This window comes from Indicator indicator, chromosome 3 (assembly GCF_027791375.1).
Source record: "Indicator indicator isolate 239-I01 chromosome 3, UM_Iind_1.1, whole genome shotgun sequence".
NCBI lineage: Eukaryota > Metazoa > Chordata > Aves > Piciformes > Indicatoridae > Indicator > Indicator indicator.
Window position 1 is genome coordinate 21745303 of NC_072012.1, and position 19764 is coordinate 21765066.

Here is a 19764-nt window from a genome sequence, read left to right on the forward strand (position 1 = left end):
TCAAGGCCAAGGAGCAGATGGCAACTTGAGGTAAACATCTGGTGAGAAGTAGATTTTGTAGAAAAAAAGTGCCACCCTCCTCTTCAATATACCCTTTCCAGGTGTAACACCCATCTGACCTACCAGCTCCTCTGAAGTGGACACAGTAACCAGCATTAAAGATTACATTCATATACAGCCAATAAACTGAAGCGTGAGACCTACAGACGGAGGGCAAACTGTCTGAAAACATTCATGATATCAAAATCTTCCAAGTAAATGGCTGTTATTTGTTTTCGTGGCCACAACTTCAAGCCTGTCTGTTGCTGGATCCTTCCCTGACAAAGGCAGAACTACTGAACCACAGGATCCCACTTCCTTGCCATCTCATTTCAGGCAGGCTTCCCAAACTCCAGCAGACCACCGATGAGGGTGCCACCCTTTGCACGTTCAGAAGGTTGCCGGGTGGCTCAGCCTGACCTGAAGGAGGCCTCAGTCTGTCCCTGCGGGGAGCTCAGGCTGCCGCTGGGGAGCGTTCAGCTTGCCCCTAGGGCGCGCTCAGCCTCTTCGGGTGGAGGCCGGCGGGAAGCCGCTCGAGGCCGCCTCCTCGCGCATCTTGCCCCCGAGCGCCCCCTCTTGCCCAGGGCAGTGCGGCCGGATGGGGTGGGGTCCGGGCCCGGGGAACACTGTTCTTCCTTCCAGGCCCTTTGCTCCCCTTGCCTGGGTCACTCTCCTCCTTCTGCCAGCCATGCCAGACAGCCTCTCTCTCGGCCTTCACTACCGGGTCAGGCAAGGCGGGAGCGGCGAGGCAGCGCCCGCCTCGCTCCAGCACCGACACCCCTCCTCCTCCCTCCGCCACGGCCGTCCCCTCCCTCCTCCCTCCCACCCCTCTGCCAGTTTTTCTACAACTAGTACATCCACGCACAGGCAGGGTCCCGGCCGCAGTGGCTGCCATGGATATCAGCTAAAGGCGGACAGAAAGGGCAGAGAGGCGCTCCCCAACCCAGCTGCCGAGCCCCACGGGGCCGCCCCGTGCTCCCTCCCGCCGGCCGGCAGCAGCGGCGGCCGCTCCTGCCCGCCCCGAGCCTGCCCCAGAGGAGCCCGGCTGCCCCAGGGAGGTGGGGAAGTGAGGGAGGCGGGGGCAAGAAGCACGGAATACAGGAAAGGAGTCGGGCAGAGCATCCTCACGGCAATGTCCAAGGGCTTGAAGAAGAAAAGCCACTGGACTAGCCGAGTCCACGAGATCGTGATCGTGAGGAACCCGGAGGGGCAGCTGGGCTTCGAGCTGAAAGGGGGCGCCGAGAACGGGCAATTCCCCTACCTGGGGGAGGTGAAGCCCGGCAAGGTGGCCTATGAGGGCGGCAGCAAGTTAGTGCCCGAGGAGCTCCTGCTGGAGGTGAACGAGACCCCCGTGGCCGGGCTCACCATCAGGGATGTGCTGGCCGTGATCAAGCACTGCAAGGACCCCATCAGGCTCAAGTGCGTCAAGCAAGGTAAGGCGGGGACTACCCCCCCTCCGCCCCCTCTCCACAGGGGCCAGGGCAGGTCTGGGGGTATCGGGGGGGAGCAACTTTGTTGCTGCAGTTTGACTTTCCCCCTCCCCGCCGGAGCCGCCCCCTCCCCGCCGGCGCGGGAAGGATGCGAGCGGCGCTGCGCGGTGCCCGCAGCCGGGCGAATTAAATGTGCGTCAGTGACAGCGCTTCGCCATGCCGCGGGAGGGGACGGGGGGGCGGCAGCGCCGCCGGGCAGCACTCTCACAGCATCACCTACCAGCCGGCCAGGACCACGTCGCTGACCCCAACCGAGCTGCGGGCACTGGCCACTGGCCGCCCCTCCGCAGATGCTGCTGGCGCGGTCGGTGGGGCCGGAGTTGCGGCTGGGTACAGTTGCGGAGAGGGGCTCGCCCTTGGCTTCGCTTCGCTGCGGGCTCCTTGGCTCGGACTCAGGGGCTTGTCGCTGCGCGGCGGGTACCTGCTGGCGTTAAGGGCAGCTTTAGGATCTCTTAAATGTCATTAGCGGGAAAGTCATTCATTTGATCCCTGGTGAAAGCTATAGTCTAATCCTAGGGAACGGGGAGCTCAGGAAAAGTGGGAGGGAGCGGCTGAAAGAAACTTCTGGGAGAGAACGGTCTACTTTTGCCTCTCCGCTGTTTCTCTTATTTATTTCCGAAGTACTGCAGTAGATCAGTGCATTTCCAGGAAAGTCAATGGAGAAGAGGCGTCACAGGCGCTGTTTACATGTTTGTTTCTGTCCTCTTTGAACTATGCTGAGTTGGGCTCTGCAGTTGAGCCTCCGGAGATTGCTGCTACCCCAGCAGCATGCCTGAAGCACAGGAGCTCTGTCAGCTGCGCTGCACCCACTGACTGTAGGTGTTCCTTGGCCATGGCTGGTGCAATGCCTGTGCGTGTATTGCCAAAGAACTCCTTTCAGCCGGGCAGTGAGCTCAGCCATTGAAAACTTGGGCATTTCTACTATGGGAAGGCTTCAGATGCTATGCACCAGTGATGTCTGTGCTCTCTAATTATAGCCAGCAGCCTTTGCTCAGAGGATGCACAGTTCCTCTAACATTTGGTATAATTTATTAATTTAACTTCCTTGTTGCAATTGGCAGTTTATTAAAGTGTCATTTATGATGCTGCTGAGTGCTTGAAGGATATGCCAATTGCTAGTTTATCAAAACATGACAGAATCAATGGAAAGAATTGGACTTCCACTCAGGCCTTTATATGTTATTTTATATATTCACTTGTCTACATAAGGTCAAACCTCTAAATACAGATATGATCTGGGATTTTTGTGGTTGGTCTCTTGGGTAAGTTGTGCAGAGTGCTGTAGATCGTATCTTGATCGGCGATGCAGGGAGACACAGTAGTTGATAGGGTAAGTGAAGATTAGAAAGGAGTATAACGGATTCTGTCTTGCATGTATAGTGACATTTCTTGGCACCTAAACTCCAGGAAACCTGCTCTGTAGTTTGGTTTGATTTTTAATTAGTAATGTTAATGTTCTTTCTGTGATGGGATTCAAAGAGTAGCAGCAGTGGGAGTGTCAAGAAGAAGATAAGGGTACATTGTCTGTTAAGCTAGTTGACTTATTACTTCTTTTCTTTTTGCAGAAGTCTTATGGATACTTTACAGTAGTGCCAATTTAGGATTACGTTCATTTGCTACATGAAACAGTCTCTGTCTCACCTCTTCACTGTTTTCCTAGTATTTCTCTGTAAGTCAAAGCAATCACCAGTGATTCATTAATGTGTGCACCCTTAGTAGAGATATCTGTCATATTTGAATTTGGGACATTAGTCAGGCTTAGCCCATGGATTACTGCAAGTTTCTTGAATGAAGCACAAAGGATAAATTCTAAATTCTGCCTAGTTTATTGCTCTCTGTCTCTGAAAAGTTTTACTTCAGCATGGGAACACACTATGCTTTCCATGCAAGTCCTCAAAGCACTGGCCAGATGACTGCATGTTTGGAAGTGACAGTTCTGCATAGATTCTTGGACTGAGAGAGACTTCCTGGCTGCAATGATCTCTTTTGTGTTCCAGTGTATTTTTCAGTTTGCCAAAGGGAGAGGCCTTTTGGATCCAACTTACTATTTTTTTTTAAAAAAAAAAAAGGTCAGTGGTTTGTGTATTTTACCACCTGACTCCTCCTTCTGTGTAATTCAGTCTCATCTCTGTACCCCTTGGTTACAAAGCACAAACAGCAGACATCTACCTTACAGGAACAAATTACTATTCCCTAATGGCACTTTGCAGCAGTGTGTAGGAGATAAAAAGCTGGGCAATAAAATCTTTATGTCTTTATGTATTTTTGTAAGTTTTGTTCTCCTTTAGTGTGCTGGAACTGTGTTAATGACTCCATTATCATTGTTTCTGCATAATTTATCGATATTTCTGTAAATCAGAATAGCATGACCTTGAATGCACCATGTGGCTGTAGCTTCTTCAGTGCTGCTTAGGAATGAAGGCAGAGAGAGAAATGTGGAGATAGGACAGGTCTATTTATATTGTGGTGATAAATAACTGAGTATTTCTCTTGTTTGAATGTTTCGATAATCATCAGCAAAAAAATCACTTGGAGATGAAATCCGGGAATGGCTAATTCAGTTTACAGGAATTAGCTGTTTTGAAGTATGGAAAATAAAGGTACATTCATGATTTCTCATTATGTTGTGTTTGATTAAACACACCTCTCTTCAAAGAATGAATTACTTCATTTTGTATCACATTACAAAATGAAATATTTGTTTTAAGTAAGTAAGTACAATGAAATACTGCTATTTTATGTGAGCTGAACATCTTGAGCTAAAAATATTAACTCAGAAAAAACAATCAGATAGTGTAGGAGTTGCTGTATATCACCAGAAGGAGTAAACATCATGAGAAACCAATTAGCAGTTTCACGATATGATCTGACATAGAACTCTCCTAAGTATGACACCAAATAAATAATGTTTTAATGCAGGAAATTATTACTTGGTTTTGCATGGGAAGAAAAGATTGTAAGAATCATTATTACTGTTATTGTGGCTGCTGTTATTAGTATTATTTAATCTTAAGTGTAAGAGTTCTCAGAGAAGTATTACTTGAAGACTATTTCCTATTTTGTTGGTTGTGTTTTTTTTTTTTTTTTTGGATTTTTGTTTGTGTTTTGTTTTTTCAGTTTGGTTTTTTGTTTGTTTTGGTTGGTTGGTTTTGCTTTTTATCCACTTCTTGTTCTGCTGTTGGCAGAATCAGGCAGATTCTCTTAAAATACATGAAGTGAAATCTTGGCCCAGATGAAATCAATGGCAAAACTGTCCTTGAAATCAATTGAAGAAAGCAGGGATTGCCCTGTAAAGTGCTATGCTTTTTGGAATATATGACCTTTTCATGGAGAATTTTGTACAGCAGTAAAATTTGTTGGGCACATTTGCAAATGTTATGCATTCTGACCTTCTGATCTGTCTGGTGAAGAGAAGGGCCTTATTGTGTCTGCAAGAAATACTTTGGAATTGCAAAAATGATTGTTTTTACATGCCAAACAGTTTGGATTAAATACTGTGTTTTCCCTAGAGACGCAAAGATGTGTAGTTGTAAAATGTGTTAAGGAAAGGCATCTTAATCTGGATAAGCAATCATACAGGTAAAAGTCAAATGAGGAGCAATGTTGTCTCCAGCTTCACTCTCTGTTTGTCACTGTTGTCTCAGACCCAGTAATTCCCATCAGTAGGCAAGTTAGTCTGTGATCTGCACAGACTCCAATACAGCTTTGGTTTTAGTTTGAAGGATTGCAGGAACAGTCCACTCACTTGTACTGCATAAACCAGGACCTTTATTCTTTGCATAGGGTTGTAAAGTTTCACAGACATGCTCAGCACAATGTTGAGGAATGGTCTGAAAACATGGATTTTAGAACTCAGGAGCATTACAGCAGATTTTGTCCTGGAGGTGCTGCCTGACACATGTCATCTTCCTGGAAAATGGTTTGAATATACTACGTAGCCAGGTGACCTTAACAGTTAAGTTTACTTAAGCAGTTTAGTTTACTTTTAGAAGTACTCAGTTGTATGACCATGTGAGATACTAATAACACTGGTACTTTATACCAACACTTCAAGATTTTCAGACTTCAAGCATCAATCCATAATGCTTTAGCTCCTCATGCAAAAAGGCATTTAGTACATATAATGTAAGCAGGGATTTAAAACCAGTTTTATTTTCTCTGTCTAATCATTTACTTAAGTAAGCATATGCAAAAATGTTTTCCTGACTGTCGATGGACTTGGCCGTATTTGCAAATGCTCTACCAGTCAGGAGAGTATTTGGATCGTCATTAGAATGTGTACAGGAGTGGATGTGTTTGGGCAGACTACAGGTCTGCATCCTCCACATCCTCATACTGCTAGTGGCAGCAGTGCTTTCCTGGTGGAAACTAGAAGTTCAGAACAATGCTGCCCCAGCACCCAGTGATTTGTGGCTCAGGGATTTAATAGGCTTGTAGTGTTTGGGTTTTGCCCTTTTTTTTGTTATTTCCTAAAGAGTTCATCTGTGAGTTTTGCAATTAAAACCTAGCTTGGAGTGAACTTTTAAATTATTTTATTAAAGTCTGTGACAAGCCTTTTGACAGAGAAGTACAGGAATGTTTTGGTTTGCAAAAATTCTCAAAAATTTCTTCAGCGTTCATTACAAGACTGTGTGCGCAGAGATTGTAATTTTTTGTTTTCTCTTCCTGGATATCAATATATAATATATTCCATGACGTGAATGTTGGATACAATTTTTTTCACTAATATAAATACAAATATTTTACAATAGAAACATATATGATTTTCCTGAACAACAAACCCCACAAGAGTCCTGCAAAAAAATACACCCAGAGAACTATGAAAACCTGTATGCTGGCACTTCTGATACAAAGATAGTCTCTGAAAATAAACTCTGTTTCAGACCTGCTCCTGTTTCCTTGCTTGTGCTCCTTAGGATTTTGCTAATTCTAGGAATTAAATTGAGAGTTCTCTTCTTACCATTACTTTACATCATTCTTATACTTGTCCATCTTAATTTAAAGACCATTGAAGCTGACTTCTGACTCATGTAGCCAGAGATTTATTCTTCAGCTCCTCCAGAGAGGTTATGATCTTTCATGTCAGGAAATCTGTGCTCACTGGCAGTAGAATTATATTCATCTGTCTTCTCTGAGAGTTACAAATGTGCCATTAAAGGATGGGGCCATGACTTTGTTAGTGCATCATTTCCTTGAAGAAATTAAATAATTGAGACTGCTCTGTTTAGTTCTGTTGAATCACATATGGTAAACTTCATCTCACACTAACACTTGTCTGTCCATTAATACTGTTGACATTAAGGGAAAGTACCAGTATGAAGGGGTAAAATTGTGTCTCTCTCATTTTATGCATCCTGTAACCTCACCTGCATTGACTCAGCATTACATGAAAGATGCATTCTGAGCTTTCGGTGTTTGTGATCTTCTCCTTGATCGTTATAGGTGAGAAGCCCTTTTCAAGATGTGCAGGAGTTGATAAATGTCTCTTTTGTGTATGAGAAGTGGTGTAAACATTGAGGAGAGTAGTTGTAGAAGCAGATGTTTTGTGTTCATGTCTTCCTGACAGTGGGATGAACAAATAAAAAAAGAGGGAAATGTCTTTTTGCTGGAGAGTATCAAGGCAAGGGTTGAAGCACATAATGCTATTGCACTGTGTTAACATTGTCAATGTAATTTCACACAGAATCACAGAGTGTTGGGGGTTGGAAGGGACCTCAAAAGACCATCCAGTCCAACCCCCCTGCCAGAGCAGGATCACCTAGAGCAGGTCACACAGGAATGCATCCAGGCAGGTTTTGAATGTCTGCACAGATGGAGACTCCACAACCTCTCTGGGCAGCCTGTTTCAGGGCTCCATTACCCTCACAGTGAAAAGGTTTCCCTTATGTTCACATGGAACCTCTTCTGCTGCAGCTTGCACATGCTGTCCCTTGTCCTATCGTTGGACAAGCCTGGCTCTGTCCTCCCAACGCTGCCCTTCAAATCTTTATAAATAGGAATGAGGCCACCCCTCAGCCTCTTCTCCAAGCTAAAGAGACCCAGCTGCAGCCATTCCTCAGAATGAAGATGTTCCACTCCCTTCATCATTTATTTTCTTCCATACAAACAGTAGGTGGTTATAAATATATGAGGACAGCTGTAGGTAGAACTTTTTATTTGTAGGCTAAGAATGTAGAAGACTCTGTAGTATGGGTGCACAATAGTGTAATAGATAATGACGTTTATGGTCTACAGTACTAATCTAGAATGTTATTCTTACAAGGTTTGATAGTTATGATGTACCCATCTCTTTGGTGGCCAAGCAGTGTGCAGTATGGCAAAGTATTTGGCAGTATGAAATAAAATGATCATAAACTTTAGGATGATTGATACCTACCCAAGCAAGTGAAGTCTATAGCACAGAGTTTGAAGGTATTGATTTCAGCAGCAAAGTGCCAAACTTTGAGTTTTGTTACTCAATGTCATTGCAATGCTGGCCTTAACTAGATTTTCTAAATGCACAGGGGCTGTCATCCCAACAGTGTATCTTCAGCACACCTAGCTTCTAACAAATCAGCTTGCTTTCAAATTGCTGGATATCTGACAGTGAGAAGGTGTAATAGTTCTGCTGGCCACTTGTGTAGCTTTCTCACTCTAGGCTCAAGCTATCACAATGGAAAATGTAATGGCAGACAGAGGCAAGAGAAAAGGGTGGGAAGGGTTTTGACAAAACCAAACTTTAATGTTCCTAAACTGAAAAGAAATCCTCAATGGTAACTGATAATTTCTAAAACAATACTTAGTGTTGAATGTTGTTTTTAAAAGTCTCATTTATTACAAGCTGCTATCCATAAACTGGACTCCTTGGTAGATGCTGTTGAAGATAGCTGACAGAATACTTTTGTTTATGTCTATTTGCCATGTATTTTTCCTTTTTTACAGTGTGTAAATGAAGCACAAATGCATTATTTCTGAACTCTCAGTCAACATATGCATATTGCTGGGATTCAGACAGCTCTCTCAGAAAGTCTGTGGTTGTAAACAACACTTCCAGGTGTCTTCTCATTCATGTATAGGTTATGATTAGCAGCGTATGAATAATGCTGTTTAACTCTTCTTACCAACCTCAGGTGTTTCTCATGGATGTCTTTGATTATTTCCACAACTCATGAACTCAAGACAAAGGAAAGTAAGACAAGGAACAAAATGGCGAAGGTAAAATGTGGGAGGAAAAAAAATGTCCTAGGGGAAAAAAAATCCAGGGATTATTAAACGAAAACATTACGGGTTTTGAAAATTACGTGTTCTGTCATATGCAAGAGAGACTTGGGGAGATTGTTCAGCACAGGGAAAGTCTGCAAAAGGAATCTGCATTTCCTAGGTCAATTTTAGTTCCTTGAAATATGTTGAATCATAGAATTGCTTAGACTGAAAAAGACCTTGAAGATCGAGTCCGACCTAGTGCACCCTAGTGCATCACTAAACCACGTCCCTAGGTGCTACATCTACATGTCTTTGAGTCACCAGGAATGGTGACTCAACCACTTCCCTGAGCAGTCTGTTCCAGTGCTTGACAGCCCTTCCAGTAAGGAAATTTTTCCTAATGTCCAATCTAAACCTCCACTGGTGCAACTTGTGTAGTGTAGTTACGATCACACTGAAACTGAATGCTGAGACCTTTGTTGCTGAGGAAGCACCTTGACCTTCCTGCTCACTTTCTTCATCCTCCTTCTCTAGTACTGACACAGTTGTGTCATTGACCTTCAGAAGTGGCACTAGCTCACAAAGACCAAGTAGCTTCCATGCCCTTCTTTTCAAACCTCTGACCTTGGGAAGCAAGGATTACAGTTCAGTTGTTCAAGACCATGTACAAATGGAAATAAAAAACCCAGCATGCTTGTGTTCTATGGTCTGCAGACAGCAAAGTGGCTATATTCACTATCGGAAAAAAAATACATAGGGAAAATAATGCCTCCTTACATTTGTGTATCAGATTTTTTCTGACTTTCTTGAATCATTCTTTGGTTCAGATCAGCGTACTTCAAGGAGCTCCCCCATACACCTTTTCTTATATGGACACCCACCTGCTACCAGTGTCCTTGCCTATTCCATAGCTTTCCTGCTACTGAAACAGTTTTGTTCAGGAGTTCCTCTGTCCCTGGAATTAATGTTGACCCTTTCAGGTCTGGCATTAGCACCAAATACTTTAGTCTGTTAGTAAGATATTTCTACCCTCTATGCTCTAATTTACTTCATAAAGCATGCAGAAACTTGTTTTGAACCAGAATTTTGTCATTCCATGATTCCAGATCATTGCTGTTCTGGGGGAGCAAGCTTGGTGTAACAATCTTCTGTTGTCCTTAGCCTGGGAGATACATGGTGTAGCCTTGACAATATGGGAGGCTCTACAGCCAGGCATGGCAGCCCCCACTGAGAGCCAGGGTTTTTTCTTTGGTAGTCTGTTAAGTGAGACACTGAGGACAAAATTCCAATCGCTTGCTATTTGCAGAGTCAGAGCAAGCTTGTCTGCTTATGTTTAAAAACTCAAAAGAATTTTTCTGTCCTCAGTATGCAGAAAAAAAGAAAAATTTGAAATAGATTTTATAGTTAAGAGTAATGTTGATAGATTCTCTATGGATAGCAGAACAATTGGGAAATGATAGTAGAAATATGAGGAGAAAAAATTTCTACATGGTCTACTAGCAAGTAAATTGTGTAGCTGTGTTAATGTAGCAGTAGTATTCCAGAACAGAAATACTTTCTGGAAACAGGTACAAGTTGTAATTTTTTAATTTACCTTAGTGTCTTCATACCTCATGTTGTCCTTGCATTTGTGGAAGGGAAATGTGGAATATGATTTCCTAAATTGCACATTGTATAGCAGGATTATTTTTTTTTGTTTAATAATAATAAAACAATTCTTCTAGGTTTGGTTTTTTTCTCATGGCAGTTGTGAATTAATATGCATATTCCTGAGAAAATACATTCACTTCATAAAGTCACACCTAATTCATGCTACAGAAGCTGAAAGGAAACAAAATTAGGGCACCAGTCTCATTCTAGGACATCTGTTTCACTTTAAGTTCTTGTAACACATACATTCTTTGCTTGATCTTAAACTCGGACTGAAAATTGAAGAACCCTCCCTGTCTGCACCCTGTATGTGTTAAACTAAATAGTTTTCAATGTGTTGCATGCATGTGGCTGGTTCTTTAACTAGTGTGAGATGAAATGGCTGTCTTGGTTGCTGTTATTTTCTTACTAAGTCCTTCCGCCTGCTAAATCTATGTTAATAAACATCACATAAGCCTCTCTTACACTTCCAACTGCTACTTTACTATGAATAAGCATGAATCCCATCATCTTTTAGTTCTCTGTTCTTGTATTTGTATTTTTATAAGAACAGCATTTTATATGTCACAGTGTTGCAGACATGTGGTGTAAACTTAATAATAAAAGAAGACTTCGGTCCCATGAGTGAAGTACAGTTCTTACAGAGTGGGAAAGGAAAGGCAGCAGCAGCTAAACTCTTGTAGCAGATAGATTGAGGGAGTAGGTGAAAACTCTTTCAGTGGAAACTTTCCTGTGCTTGGTTTACGTAAAGTGTAATTGCCCCCAGATTTCTACACAGACGCCACACTATTCTTTTGCACAGCTCTCCCTGAAACTCGGTTCTGCTAAGGTGTCTACTTTGCACTTAACAATATTATGTGGTGTGCTGTGACTCCTTTTTCTGCTTTCTCTTTCCACATGGGTTTGTTTTACCTGCGTGATGATGTCACCTGTGTCACCTTTTTTGGTGAAAGCAACTGCCTTTTTGTTACAGCAACTAGCATGACAATTTTAAGTTGGGAGTTCCTAGTTTCTATGGCAATGCAAGGAAGTATTCACATTAAATTCAGAGTTAGCCATTAGGACTTTCTTAGTAATAGTTATTGGAAATATTCTGTCGGTTTTGACATAGGATCTGTAATTCAAATTCACAATATTTCAGAAGCTGTGAAGTAGATAAAAGTTGAGCGGTAAGATTTAAGAGAAAATACCTGGTTATAAGTAATGTGAAGCTTCCATTATTGGTAGCACTAGTTTGTTGTCTCTTTATCTTCCCGTTACAACTGCTGCTAGGGAACCCTGGTCAAAAAACCCTTAGCTATGCCATATAAAAATTTCCCAAGGAATTTAGCTTTTATCTGCTCCATTTATTTGTGGAAGAACATTTCCCCTCCTTTAAACTTCTGGAAGAATTACTGGAATTTCTGATAAGGCAGTAAAAAGAGCTTTTTTCAACATTCACTCTATTTGGTCATTTTCCAGTAAAAATAGCATAAAAGATTTTGGGAAAAGAATGCATCACAGCACTGAAGGTTTCATTGGGAAATTAAAGTAAAAAGATGTTGGATTTTCTTAATTAAAATTAAAAGGCAATTAATTAAAAGGTCTGGATTCATATTTATGTTGAGTTTTTATGGTACTTACGTACTGAAGTACTTTTTAGAACAGATGAACCCATAAAATTTCAAAATGTCTCCTTTAAATACGTGTGAAATATTGTAGGGCTTTGTGAACAGTTAATTTGACTTGCAGAAGGATCACAGCTGCTTTGCCTCGATAGGGATTTATGTCCATGTGTGTGTTTTAAGGGTAATAAAATATATTGCTTCTGTTTGTAAAAGTTGAAGAAACTGATGATTTTTTTTTTCTTACTTGAGAAGACTCTTCCCACGTGTGACCAGAGCACTATCAGATTTTTAAAGGAATTTTAGCAGATCCAGTTGGTATCCAGTAGTGTTCCTTTAAGTCAATACTAAGCAGATTTCTATTAAGCAGTAAGCAACTTTCTCACCAACTGCTGTAGTGGCTGATTGCAGAGAGCTTGAGAATTTCTCCCTCTATATCTGCACATTGTTGGACAGCTAGTGAGGAGGATGCTGCTGGGAAAGAGATTTGCAGCTGAGACATTAAAACAGAAGTCCTCACATGGATCCCTCTAGATACTAATATTGCTCTTGTAACTAAACTATCTGCATGGTTTTGAAATTCTAAAACTCCTTTACCAAAAGAGATTTCAGACTCCACTCATCAAGGAGTTATGCCTGGTATCCTCACCACTTTCCATGAATTTCAATGTGGGGAGAGAAGCTGGGACTGTGTCAAACTTCTCACATTTTTGATCTGATCTAGGCTATGAGATAAGGTTTTTAAAAATTTCTGGGAAATTGTTGAGTTTCACAATTGTAGTGATTATATTTTTATCATATGTGCTGTCTTTCCGTGTTTATTTTTAATGTTATTTATAGCCTGGCTAGCTTTTTAGAAAGAAAGGATCTATCAGTTTACCAAACTGGTGCAGTATTTCTCCATTACAATTGCTTAGATTTTTCTTTTTTATTCTTAATCTCTTCAAACATGAATGTTATTATTACTTTATTAAGACAACTGAAATCAGATCAGATCCCATGGAGACAGGTACTACAAGCTGGCAGTGAGAAACAGATGCCACCCCAAAGGGTTTATAAAGGCCAGTTAGACACAAAAATAGGTAGGAAGAGACAGAACTGCATGATGGTGAAATGACTTGCTAAAAATCTCAGGTTAGTCAGTAGCAAGTGAAGAGCCCTAAAATGTAATTCCAAAATTTGTGCAAGCAGTACTGTGTCCAAGTAAAGGCACACAAACTGCAAACTCTCTCCTGTTCAATAAGGATTGCTATTGATTGCTTTAATAAAATATTTTTGTAAATACTTGTTTTAAATTCTATGACAAACCCTGTGTAAAGCAGAAGCTGTGTGATTAAGAAAAGTACAAGCATGTGAAGTTCTATACAGATGAGTGTGCTGTGGTGTTGTCTCCTCAAATAAAATGCATTTTGGAAATGTATGGGAAGTGGAAAGTATACGGAGCCAAAGTACTGTACAAAACGTATGTTTTGATGAGAGATCAAAAGAAGCATGGTCAGCAGATAGAGAGCCTGGAGAAGACAAGGCTCAGGGGAGACCTTACAACCTTTCCAGAGGCACTTGAAAATGTGACACTTGGGCCACAAAACCCATGCAGTGCTACAGGTTTGGGTGAGTGTAGCTGGGAAGTTGTCCAGCAGAAAGGGACCTGGGGATTCTAATCGACAAGCAGCTGAATATGAGCCAGCAGTGTGCCCAGGTGGCAGAGAAAGCCAATGGCATCATGGCTTGGATCAGCAATATTGTGACCCGCAGGAGTAGGGAAGTGATCGTCACTCCATACTCAGCATTGGTGAGGCCAAACCTTGAGTGATGTGCTCAGTTTTGGGCACCTCAGTACAAGAGGGATGTCGAGGGCTGGAGTGGGTGCAAAGAAGAGCAACTAAGCTGGTGAAGGGCCTAGAGAATGAGTGTGATGAGGAGCAGCTGAGGGAACTGGGACAGTTTGGTTTGAGGAAGAGGAGGCTGAAGGGAGATGCTACCACCCTCTACAACTACCTGAAAGGACAACAGAGAGAGGTAGGTGCTGGTCTCTTCTTAATTAGTAATAGAACACGAGGGAACAGCCTCAAGCTGCACCAGAGTGGGTTTAGGCTGGACATTAGGAAACATTTTTTCCCTGAAAGGGTGGTCAGGCATTGGAACAGGCTGCCCAGGGAGGTGGTGGAGTCACTGTGCCTGGAGGTGTTTAAAGGTCCTTTAGATGCAGTGCTTAGCTGTATGGTTTAGTAGTGAACTTGGTAGAGTAGGGTTAATGGTTGGACCTGATGATCTCAGGGGTCTTTTCCAACCTAAATTATTCTATGATATGCTCACCAAGTGCCTTTCCCTTCTTTCACCAGGGTATCGTGTGCTGAAGCTTTTATTTAAGCATTTATTTAATATCTGTGGCCAAATTTTGGACTCTGGGGCAGTTCCACACAATTTAATTCCTTACTTTCCAACTGAACTGTGGTAGTAGAAGTTAATGTTGTTTGTGATTGTTACCTTTCACACTAGATTTGTCTCCTGATGGTGTGTGAACACTTTGGAAGATATCTGGCCAAAAATACATTTCTCTGTTGCTTTGTTACTCTTCTACTTTTTTATCCTTCTGTGATTTGTCTATTTTTCTTTCTTTATATAAGGTATCTGTTTTCTCCATTATATTTCTTTGCTTTTCTGAGCCTTTACTCTTCATTTCCATCCAAATTTATATTGTGGGCATTCTTCTGTTTGTTGTAGAGGTGGCACTGAAGGTGAAAAGAATTATAAAAATCCTGGTGTCAGAGTCCATAATAAAGGTAACTTGATTTAACTCTTGATTTCTGTTTGCTGGATTTTAATTGCCCAAATTCTACAGGCTGGTTGCAGTATTTCAGTAAAGTTCAGGATCACTAGGTGCATACAAGATAAGGCAAGAAAAATGTAAGGCCCCACTTCACAACCAAATTTGAAACTTGATTCCAAATGAAGGTGTGTTTGAAAAGAAAGTATCAGCTACTCTTTTGAGTACTCTTTTGGGCACTTTTTAGAAAGTGAGTTTCAATAATGAGAACACAGAAGCAAAGACTGAATTTGTGTCTTGGTTCGGATAGTTTTTTACTGGATGGTAAAAGAATAAATTGATCTCCTTTTCTGTAGACTGCTGTCTGATCACTGAGCATAACTAACACGTACCTCATTTACATGTTGTATTGATTCACATGTAAGAATGTTTTGTACAGAAGAAAAGCACATTTGGTCCCTTGTTTGGATTGTGCTCAGAATCATGGGACTTAATCATTTTGAGTAGTAACCAGAACAGATAATCCCTTTGGAGCTTAAGGAAGTGCTCCAAAATCAGGGTATGATCTTGCAAGCCTTGATTACTTGACCAAGGACTGTCAGCCCTATTTTTACTGATTGGTGCTGAAAGGTGTAAAAGCAGCTAGTGGGATTTTAAGGTGGTTTAGGCACTTCACTTGCCAGCTACACCTTTATACACTTGCGGACTTTCCCAGTGATTCCCCATTGTGTGTTAATACGGGATTATGAATAGGAAGCCTTTATTTTATTCTAACCTAAATATGTTCATGATTAAATGTAAGAATGTGGATCAACCAATTCTAATTCCTAAACTGATTAAAGGAAAGTGGAGTGTAGCTCCTCTTTGAAAAGCAGGGGTGTCCTCTCCTTTCCTTAATTGTTCACTGAGGATGTGTGGATGTAGGAGAGAGGAAAAAGTTGGTACCCAGCTGGTTTCCAGCTTTTTTGTTGAGCTGGGTGGAATAGCACACCCCCTCATGATAACTGGTGAGGAATTTTTGAGTTGGGGTTTTGTTTCCCTATCTGGGAATCTAATGCTAAAGGTAGAATGCCTATTTTCTGTTCTGCAGAAGTGTAGTAGTAGAGTTTGTAATAGCTGTGATGTCAGGAGTTCCCCAACCCCAGAAAGGTTCTGTCTCTCCATGGTGTCTCACTCACTCCCAACCACTTTGAAGAGCAGAATGGTTGTGTAGGAGGTGGGTTTGGACTTGCTAATTTCTCTGCGTCTGCATGCAGTGGTCAGGCCACAAATCTGCCATGGTTCATTTGCTAGCTACGTGTTTTTCTGTCCTATTCTTTCCCATGCTGCATCTTAGGAAGGGACATCTCTTTAATGCTGTATATGAGACTTTTACTTACATTGTAAAACTTTTGTTAGGGGAAAGTGGTGGAAGTACAGTCTTAAATTTGGGAGCTGGTTGTGCAAAATAGTTGTGCAAAATAGTTCTTATGATGGTATCAAAATCAGAGGCTATTGAAGAGAGTGGAGTTTAATGGATTTTGGCCCTCTGTGAGGAAGAAAGGTTTATGGCAATATATATATATGTATATGTTTTTTTCCCTACAAACTGCAGGTAAACTAGATTCAAATGTTGTTTTCCTATTATCTGTGGTAGATAATGCACGGAGAGTACCTGAATATATTTGGAGTCCTAATCTAATTATTGCAGAATCCAAATACCTTGACCCAAATGAAAAAAGCTGTACAGAATTTTTCTTTGTTTAGACTGCTTATGTCTGAAGAATGATTTAACATCTCAGGTCTAGAACGGAATACCAATAACCAGTTCAAACTGAAGAATAGTGCTTTCACTGTCTTTTAGAGAATAGCAGCAGGCAGAAAAATCAAAGTATCTGTGCCATCTTCCTCATAGGAGCATGTGCAACAACTCTGCAGTAGTTCACATACTAAAATACATACTGCCCAAACTGGGTGAACAATTTTTGCCTTCATACATATTTATATGAGCAAATGAATTATTAGAGTGTCTTGCTTCTCTTTACACTTGATAGTTGAAATTTATACCCATATGATCAGGTATCCATTACACTCTGACATTTCACTGATCAGCCACTTCCCAGAGGATAATTTATTCTTTTTATCTGCTTGTTTGTAAAACTAGTATAGAAAGGAGTTTTACATAAGGGAGAACAAGATTTTGGCTGCAGGGAGGAAATACTGAGCATAGGAGAATAGCTGGAAACACTGCAGGCTGTGTGGATGCTCTGTTTCATGGTGGTGTTACATCCTTCAGTGGTACATTAATACTATATTATGTCAGAAGCAACCCCTGCAGTTTCCCAGCCAGAGTGTCTTGTGAAGTCTCTGAGTCAGCAGATAATGGAGTCAAATCTGGGATTTGAGAGAATCCTTAAAAGAGACTTTATTCTCTTTTTATTTTCTTTTGTTTTTGTTTTTTTTTTCAATTGACATAAAAAATCAACAAAGCTTCCTAAAAACAATTTCTCAGTCTATTTATATTTAATACCTTTTGTTCTTATGCAAGTGTTATTTTTGTAACACTTTGTTTCAGCCTGGTCTGTTTAGGTTTTTGTACCATTCTCATCATTGTTTCTGACTGCATTTGAATGCTATATAAAATGACACGACAAACATCTGTCCCAAGTTTCTTTCATCCTCTCCCCAGGGGGAGTGCCTGCAGTGCTGTTTTTGTAAGACTTTTGTTCTTGGTTGTGTTTGTTTGTTTGTTTGTTTTTAAGCTATACACGTGTGGCTGTAAGCTTATGTTAGAGTAGGTTGGTTCAAAGGAGAGTATTTTGGACTTGGAGGAGAAGGTTTTGAGGTATTGTCTATCTCCCCATAAATATGGTAAAGAGCGGCGGTACTCAGCCACTTGCTCTCTGCTTTCAAAACCTGATGTTTCTTTTTTTTTTTTTTTTTTTTTAGAGGCATGCTAAGACATTATTGTGGGAAAGCTAAAGCAGAGGATTTGGCTTTGCCTTTGATTCAGCATGTGGTAAAGTCAGTGGTTGTCGTGTTTGTGATCCACTTCCAGCTTTTGTGAGGCTTCAGCTCTTGGACAAACCCTCTCCCTCACACATAGATTCAGCCTGCAGATACAGTCAGTCATCCTGAGCACTTTTCGAAGCACAAGCCTTCGCTGTCCTTTTTGGGAATGCCTAGTCAAGGGAAGGGAGATTAATCATGGCCTTCTGCACACTGTACAGAATGGGGTATGGCACTATGTCAGGCAGTAGACCTGAGACAAATATTCTCACAGTCAGAGTTGCCTGGATATCTCAGCTACAGTGACCGGTTTGGTGGGAGCCTAAGGCTGCAAACTAACATTAACTAGCAGAGAGAGATCATTGCAAGTGACTTCCCATGATTTTAGGGCTGCAAAACCTGATTGTTCAGTTCTAGACAACTAATCTTGATTGGCTTGGAAGATGTGAAAATGGATGCTTGAGTCTTGGATGATTCATAGAATGGTTTGGGTTGGAAGGAAGCTCCAAAGGTTGTCTAGCCCAACCTCCCTGCAGTCAGCAGGGACATCCTCCACTGAAGCAGATTGCTCAGAAACTTGTCAAGCCCTACCTTAAATATCTCCAAGGTTGGGGCCTCAACTACCTCTCTGGGCAACCTGTTCCAGTGTTCCAGCACCCTCACGGTAAAGAACTTGTTCCTGACACCCAATCTAAATCTCCTCTCATTTCAAACCGTTGCTCCTTGTCCTGTCACTGGCAGGCCTTTGGATACAGTCCCTCTGCAGCCTTCTTGTAGGCCCCCTTCAGGTACTGGAAGGCTGCTATTAGGTGTCCCTGGATCCTTCTCTTCTCCAGGCTGAAGGACCTCAACTCCCTCAGTCTGTCCTCGTAGCAGAGGTGCTCCTGCCGCCTGATCATGTTTGTGGCCCTCCTCTGGACCCACTCCATCAGGTCCATGTCCTTCTTGTGTTTGAGGGCTTCAGAGTTGGATGCAGTACTCCAGGTAAGATCTCACCAGAGCACAGTAAAAGAAGTGAAGAAGTGACTGGAGTGGGCAATTCTTGCCTTTGACTTCCGGCACTGTATAGGTTGTACTGTAACAATGCTAATTTTCTGAATGAAGGTTATTTTTGTTATAGGTGATTGGCAGTATCATGCCTGGAATCTCAGAGGCATGGATTCTGGAAGTTCAGCTGCTTCTGGCCTTTCTTGGACTACCATCTTGTAGTTTGGTGTTTGTTACCTTGAGCTTATATTTTAGAAATATGCACCATCTTGACTGAAGTGTCTTAAGGGAAGAGTGATTCATGATCAGTGAAGTGTTCCACATTTAATATTCAAACTCTTAAAAAACCTTTAGGTTTCTAGCTTCAGTTTCCAGTTGTTGAACTTTGTTAGGCATTTGAATGAAAATTAAAAAAATCCTCATACTGATATCTGGAGAAGAAGACTAAATTGCTTTTTAAACTTCTATGCGTGAACTACTTGAACTTTATTTAGTAATATCTGTTATTCTTAATTTATTGATATCTGCTTAAAACATGGGCACTAAAGTTGAGCCCAATATTCCACTAATGATCTTACAAAGCCAAAATGCAATGCTAGTAATGATTATGAGTGCTGTTTGAATACTCATCTTTGTGTGCAGTGATCATCTTCACACTGGATCAGTGTTTCTTGTCTACCACTCAGCATAACCATATAGCTTTATATTCCAAAACAGTGAAGGATAGATCTGTGTCCAACTAGGTCATAAATCTGCATGAACAGAGCTGTGAATTATGAAACTAGACCTTGTCTCCTTAGTTGCATACTCCAAAATGTGTGTATTATGGTACAATTACTTGCAAAGTCATATGATGTGTAACAGTAACCATTCTGACAATTGCAGTGGCAAAAAAAAAAAGCAGAGGTCAAATATATAAACATTTCTTTGCAGTGAAAAAAAATTGCCCTATATTAACAGACATGTATCCCCATCAAAAAACTTAGAAAACAGAATTATGTCATTACTATGTCATACTCTTTATTAGTAACCCAGTCATTAGTGGTGACTTAAACCA

The 19764-nt window shown here is 41.5% G+C and overlaps 1 protein-coding gene across 1 annotated transcript in view; it reads left to right on the forward strand.

Moving 5' to 3' along the window:
• The first annotated feature begins 1171 nt into the window (after window positions 1–1171).
• Window positions 1172–19764, forward strand: part of MAGI2 (membrane associated guanylate kinase, WW and PDZ domain containing 2) — a 646435-nt gene continuing 627842 nt past the window's right edge. The window contains exon 1 of the mRNA XM_054399405.1: window positions 1172–1472. Within this exon, the coding sequence (XP_054255380.1) occupies window positions 1172–1472 (301 nt within the window). The remainder of the gene's footprint in view (window positions 1473–19764) is intronic.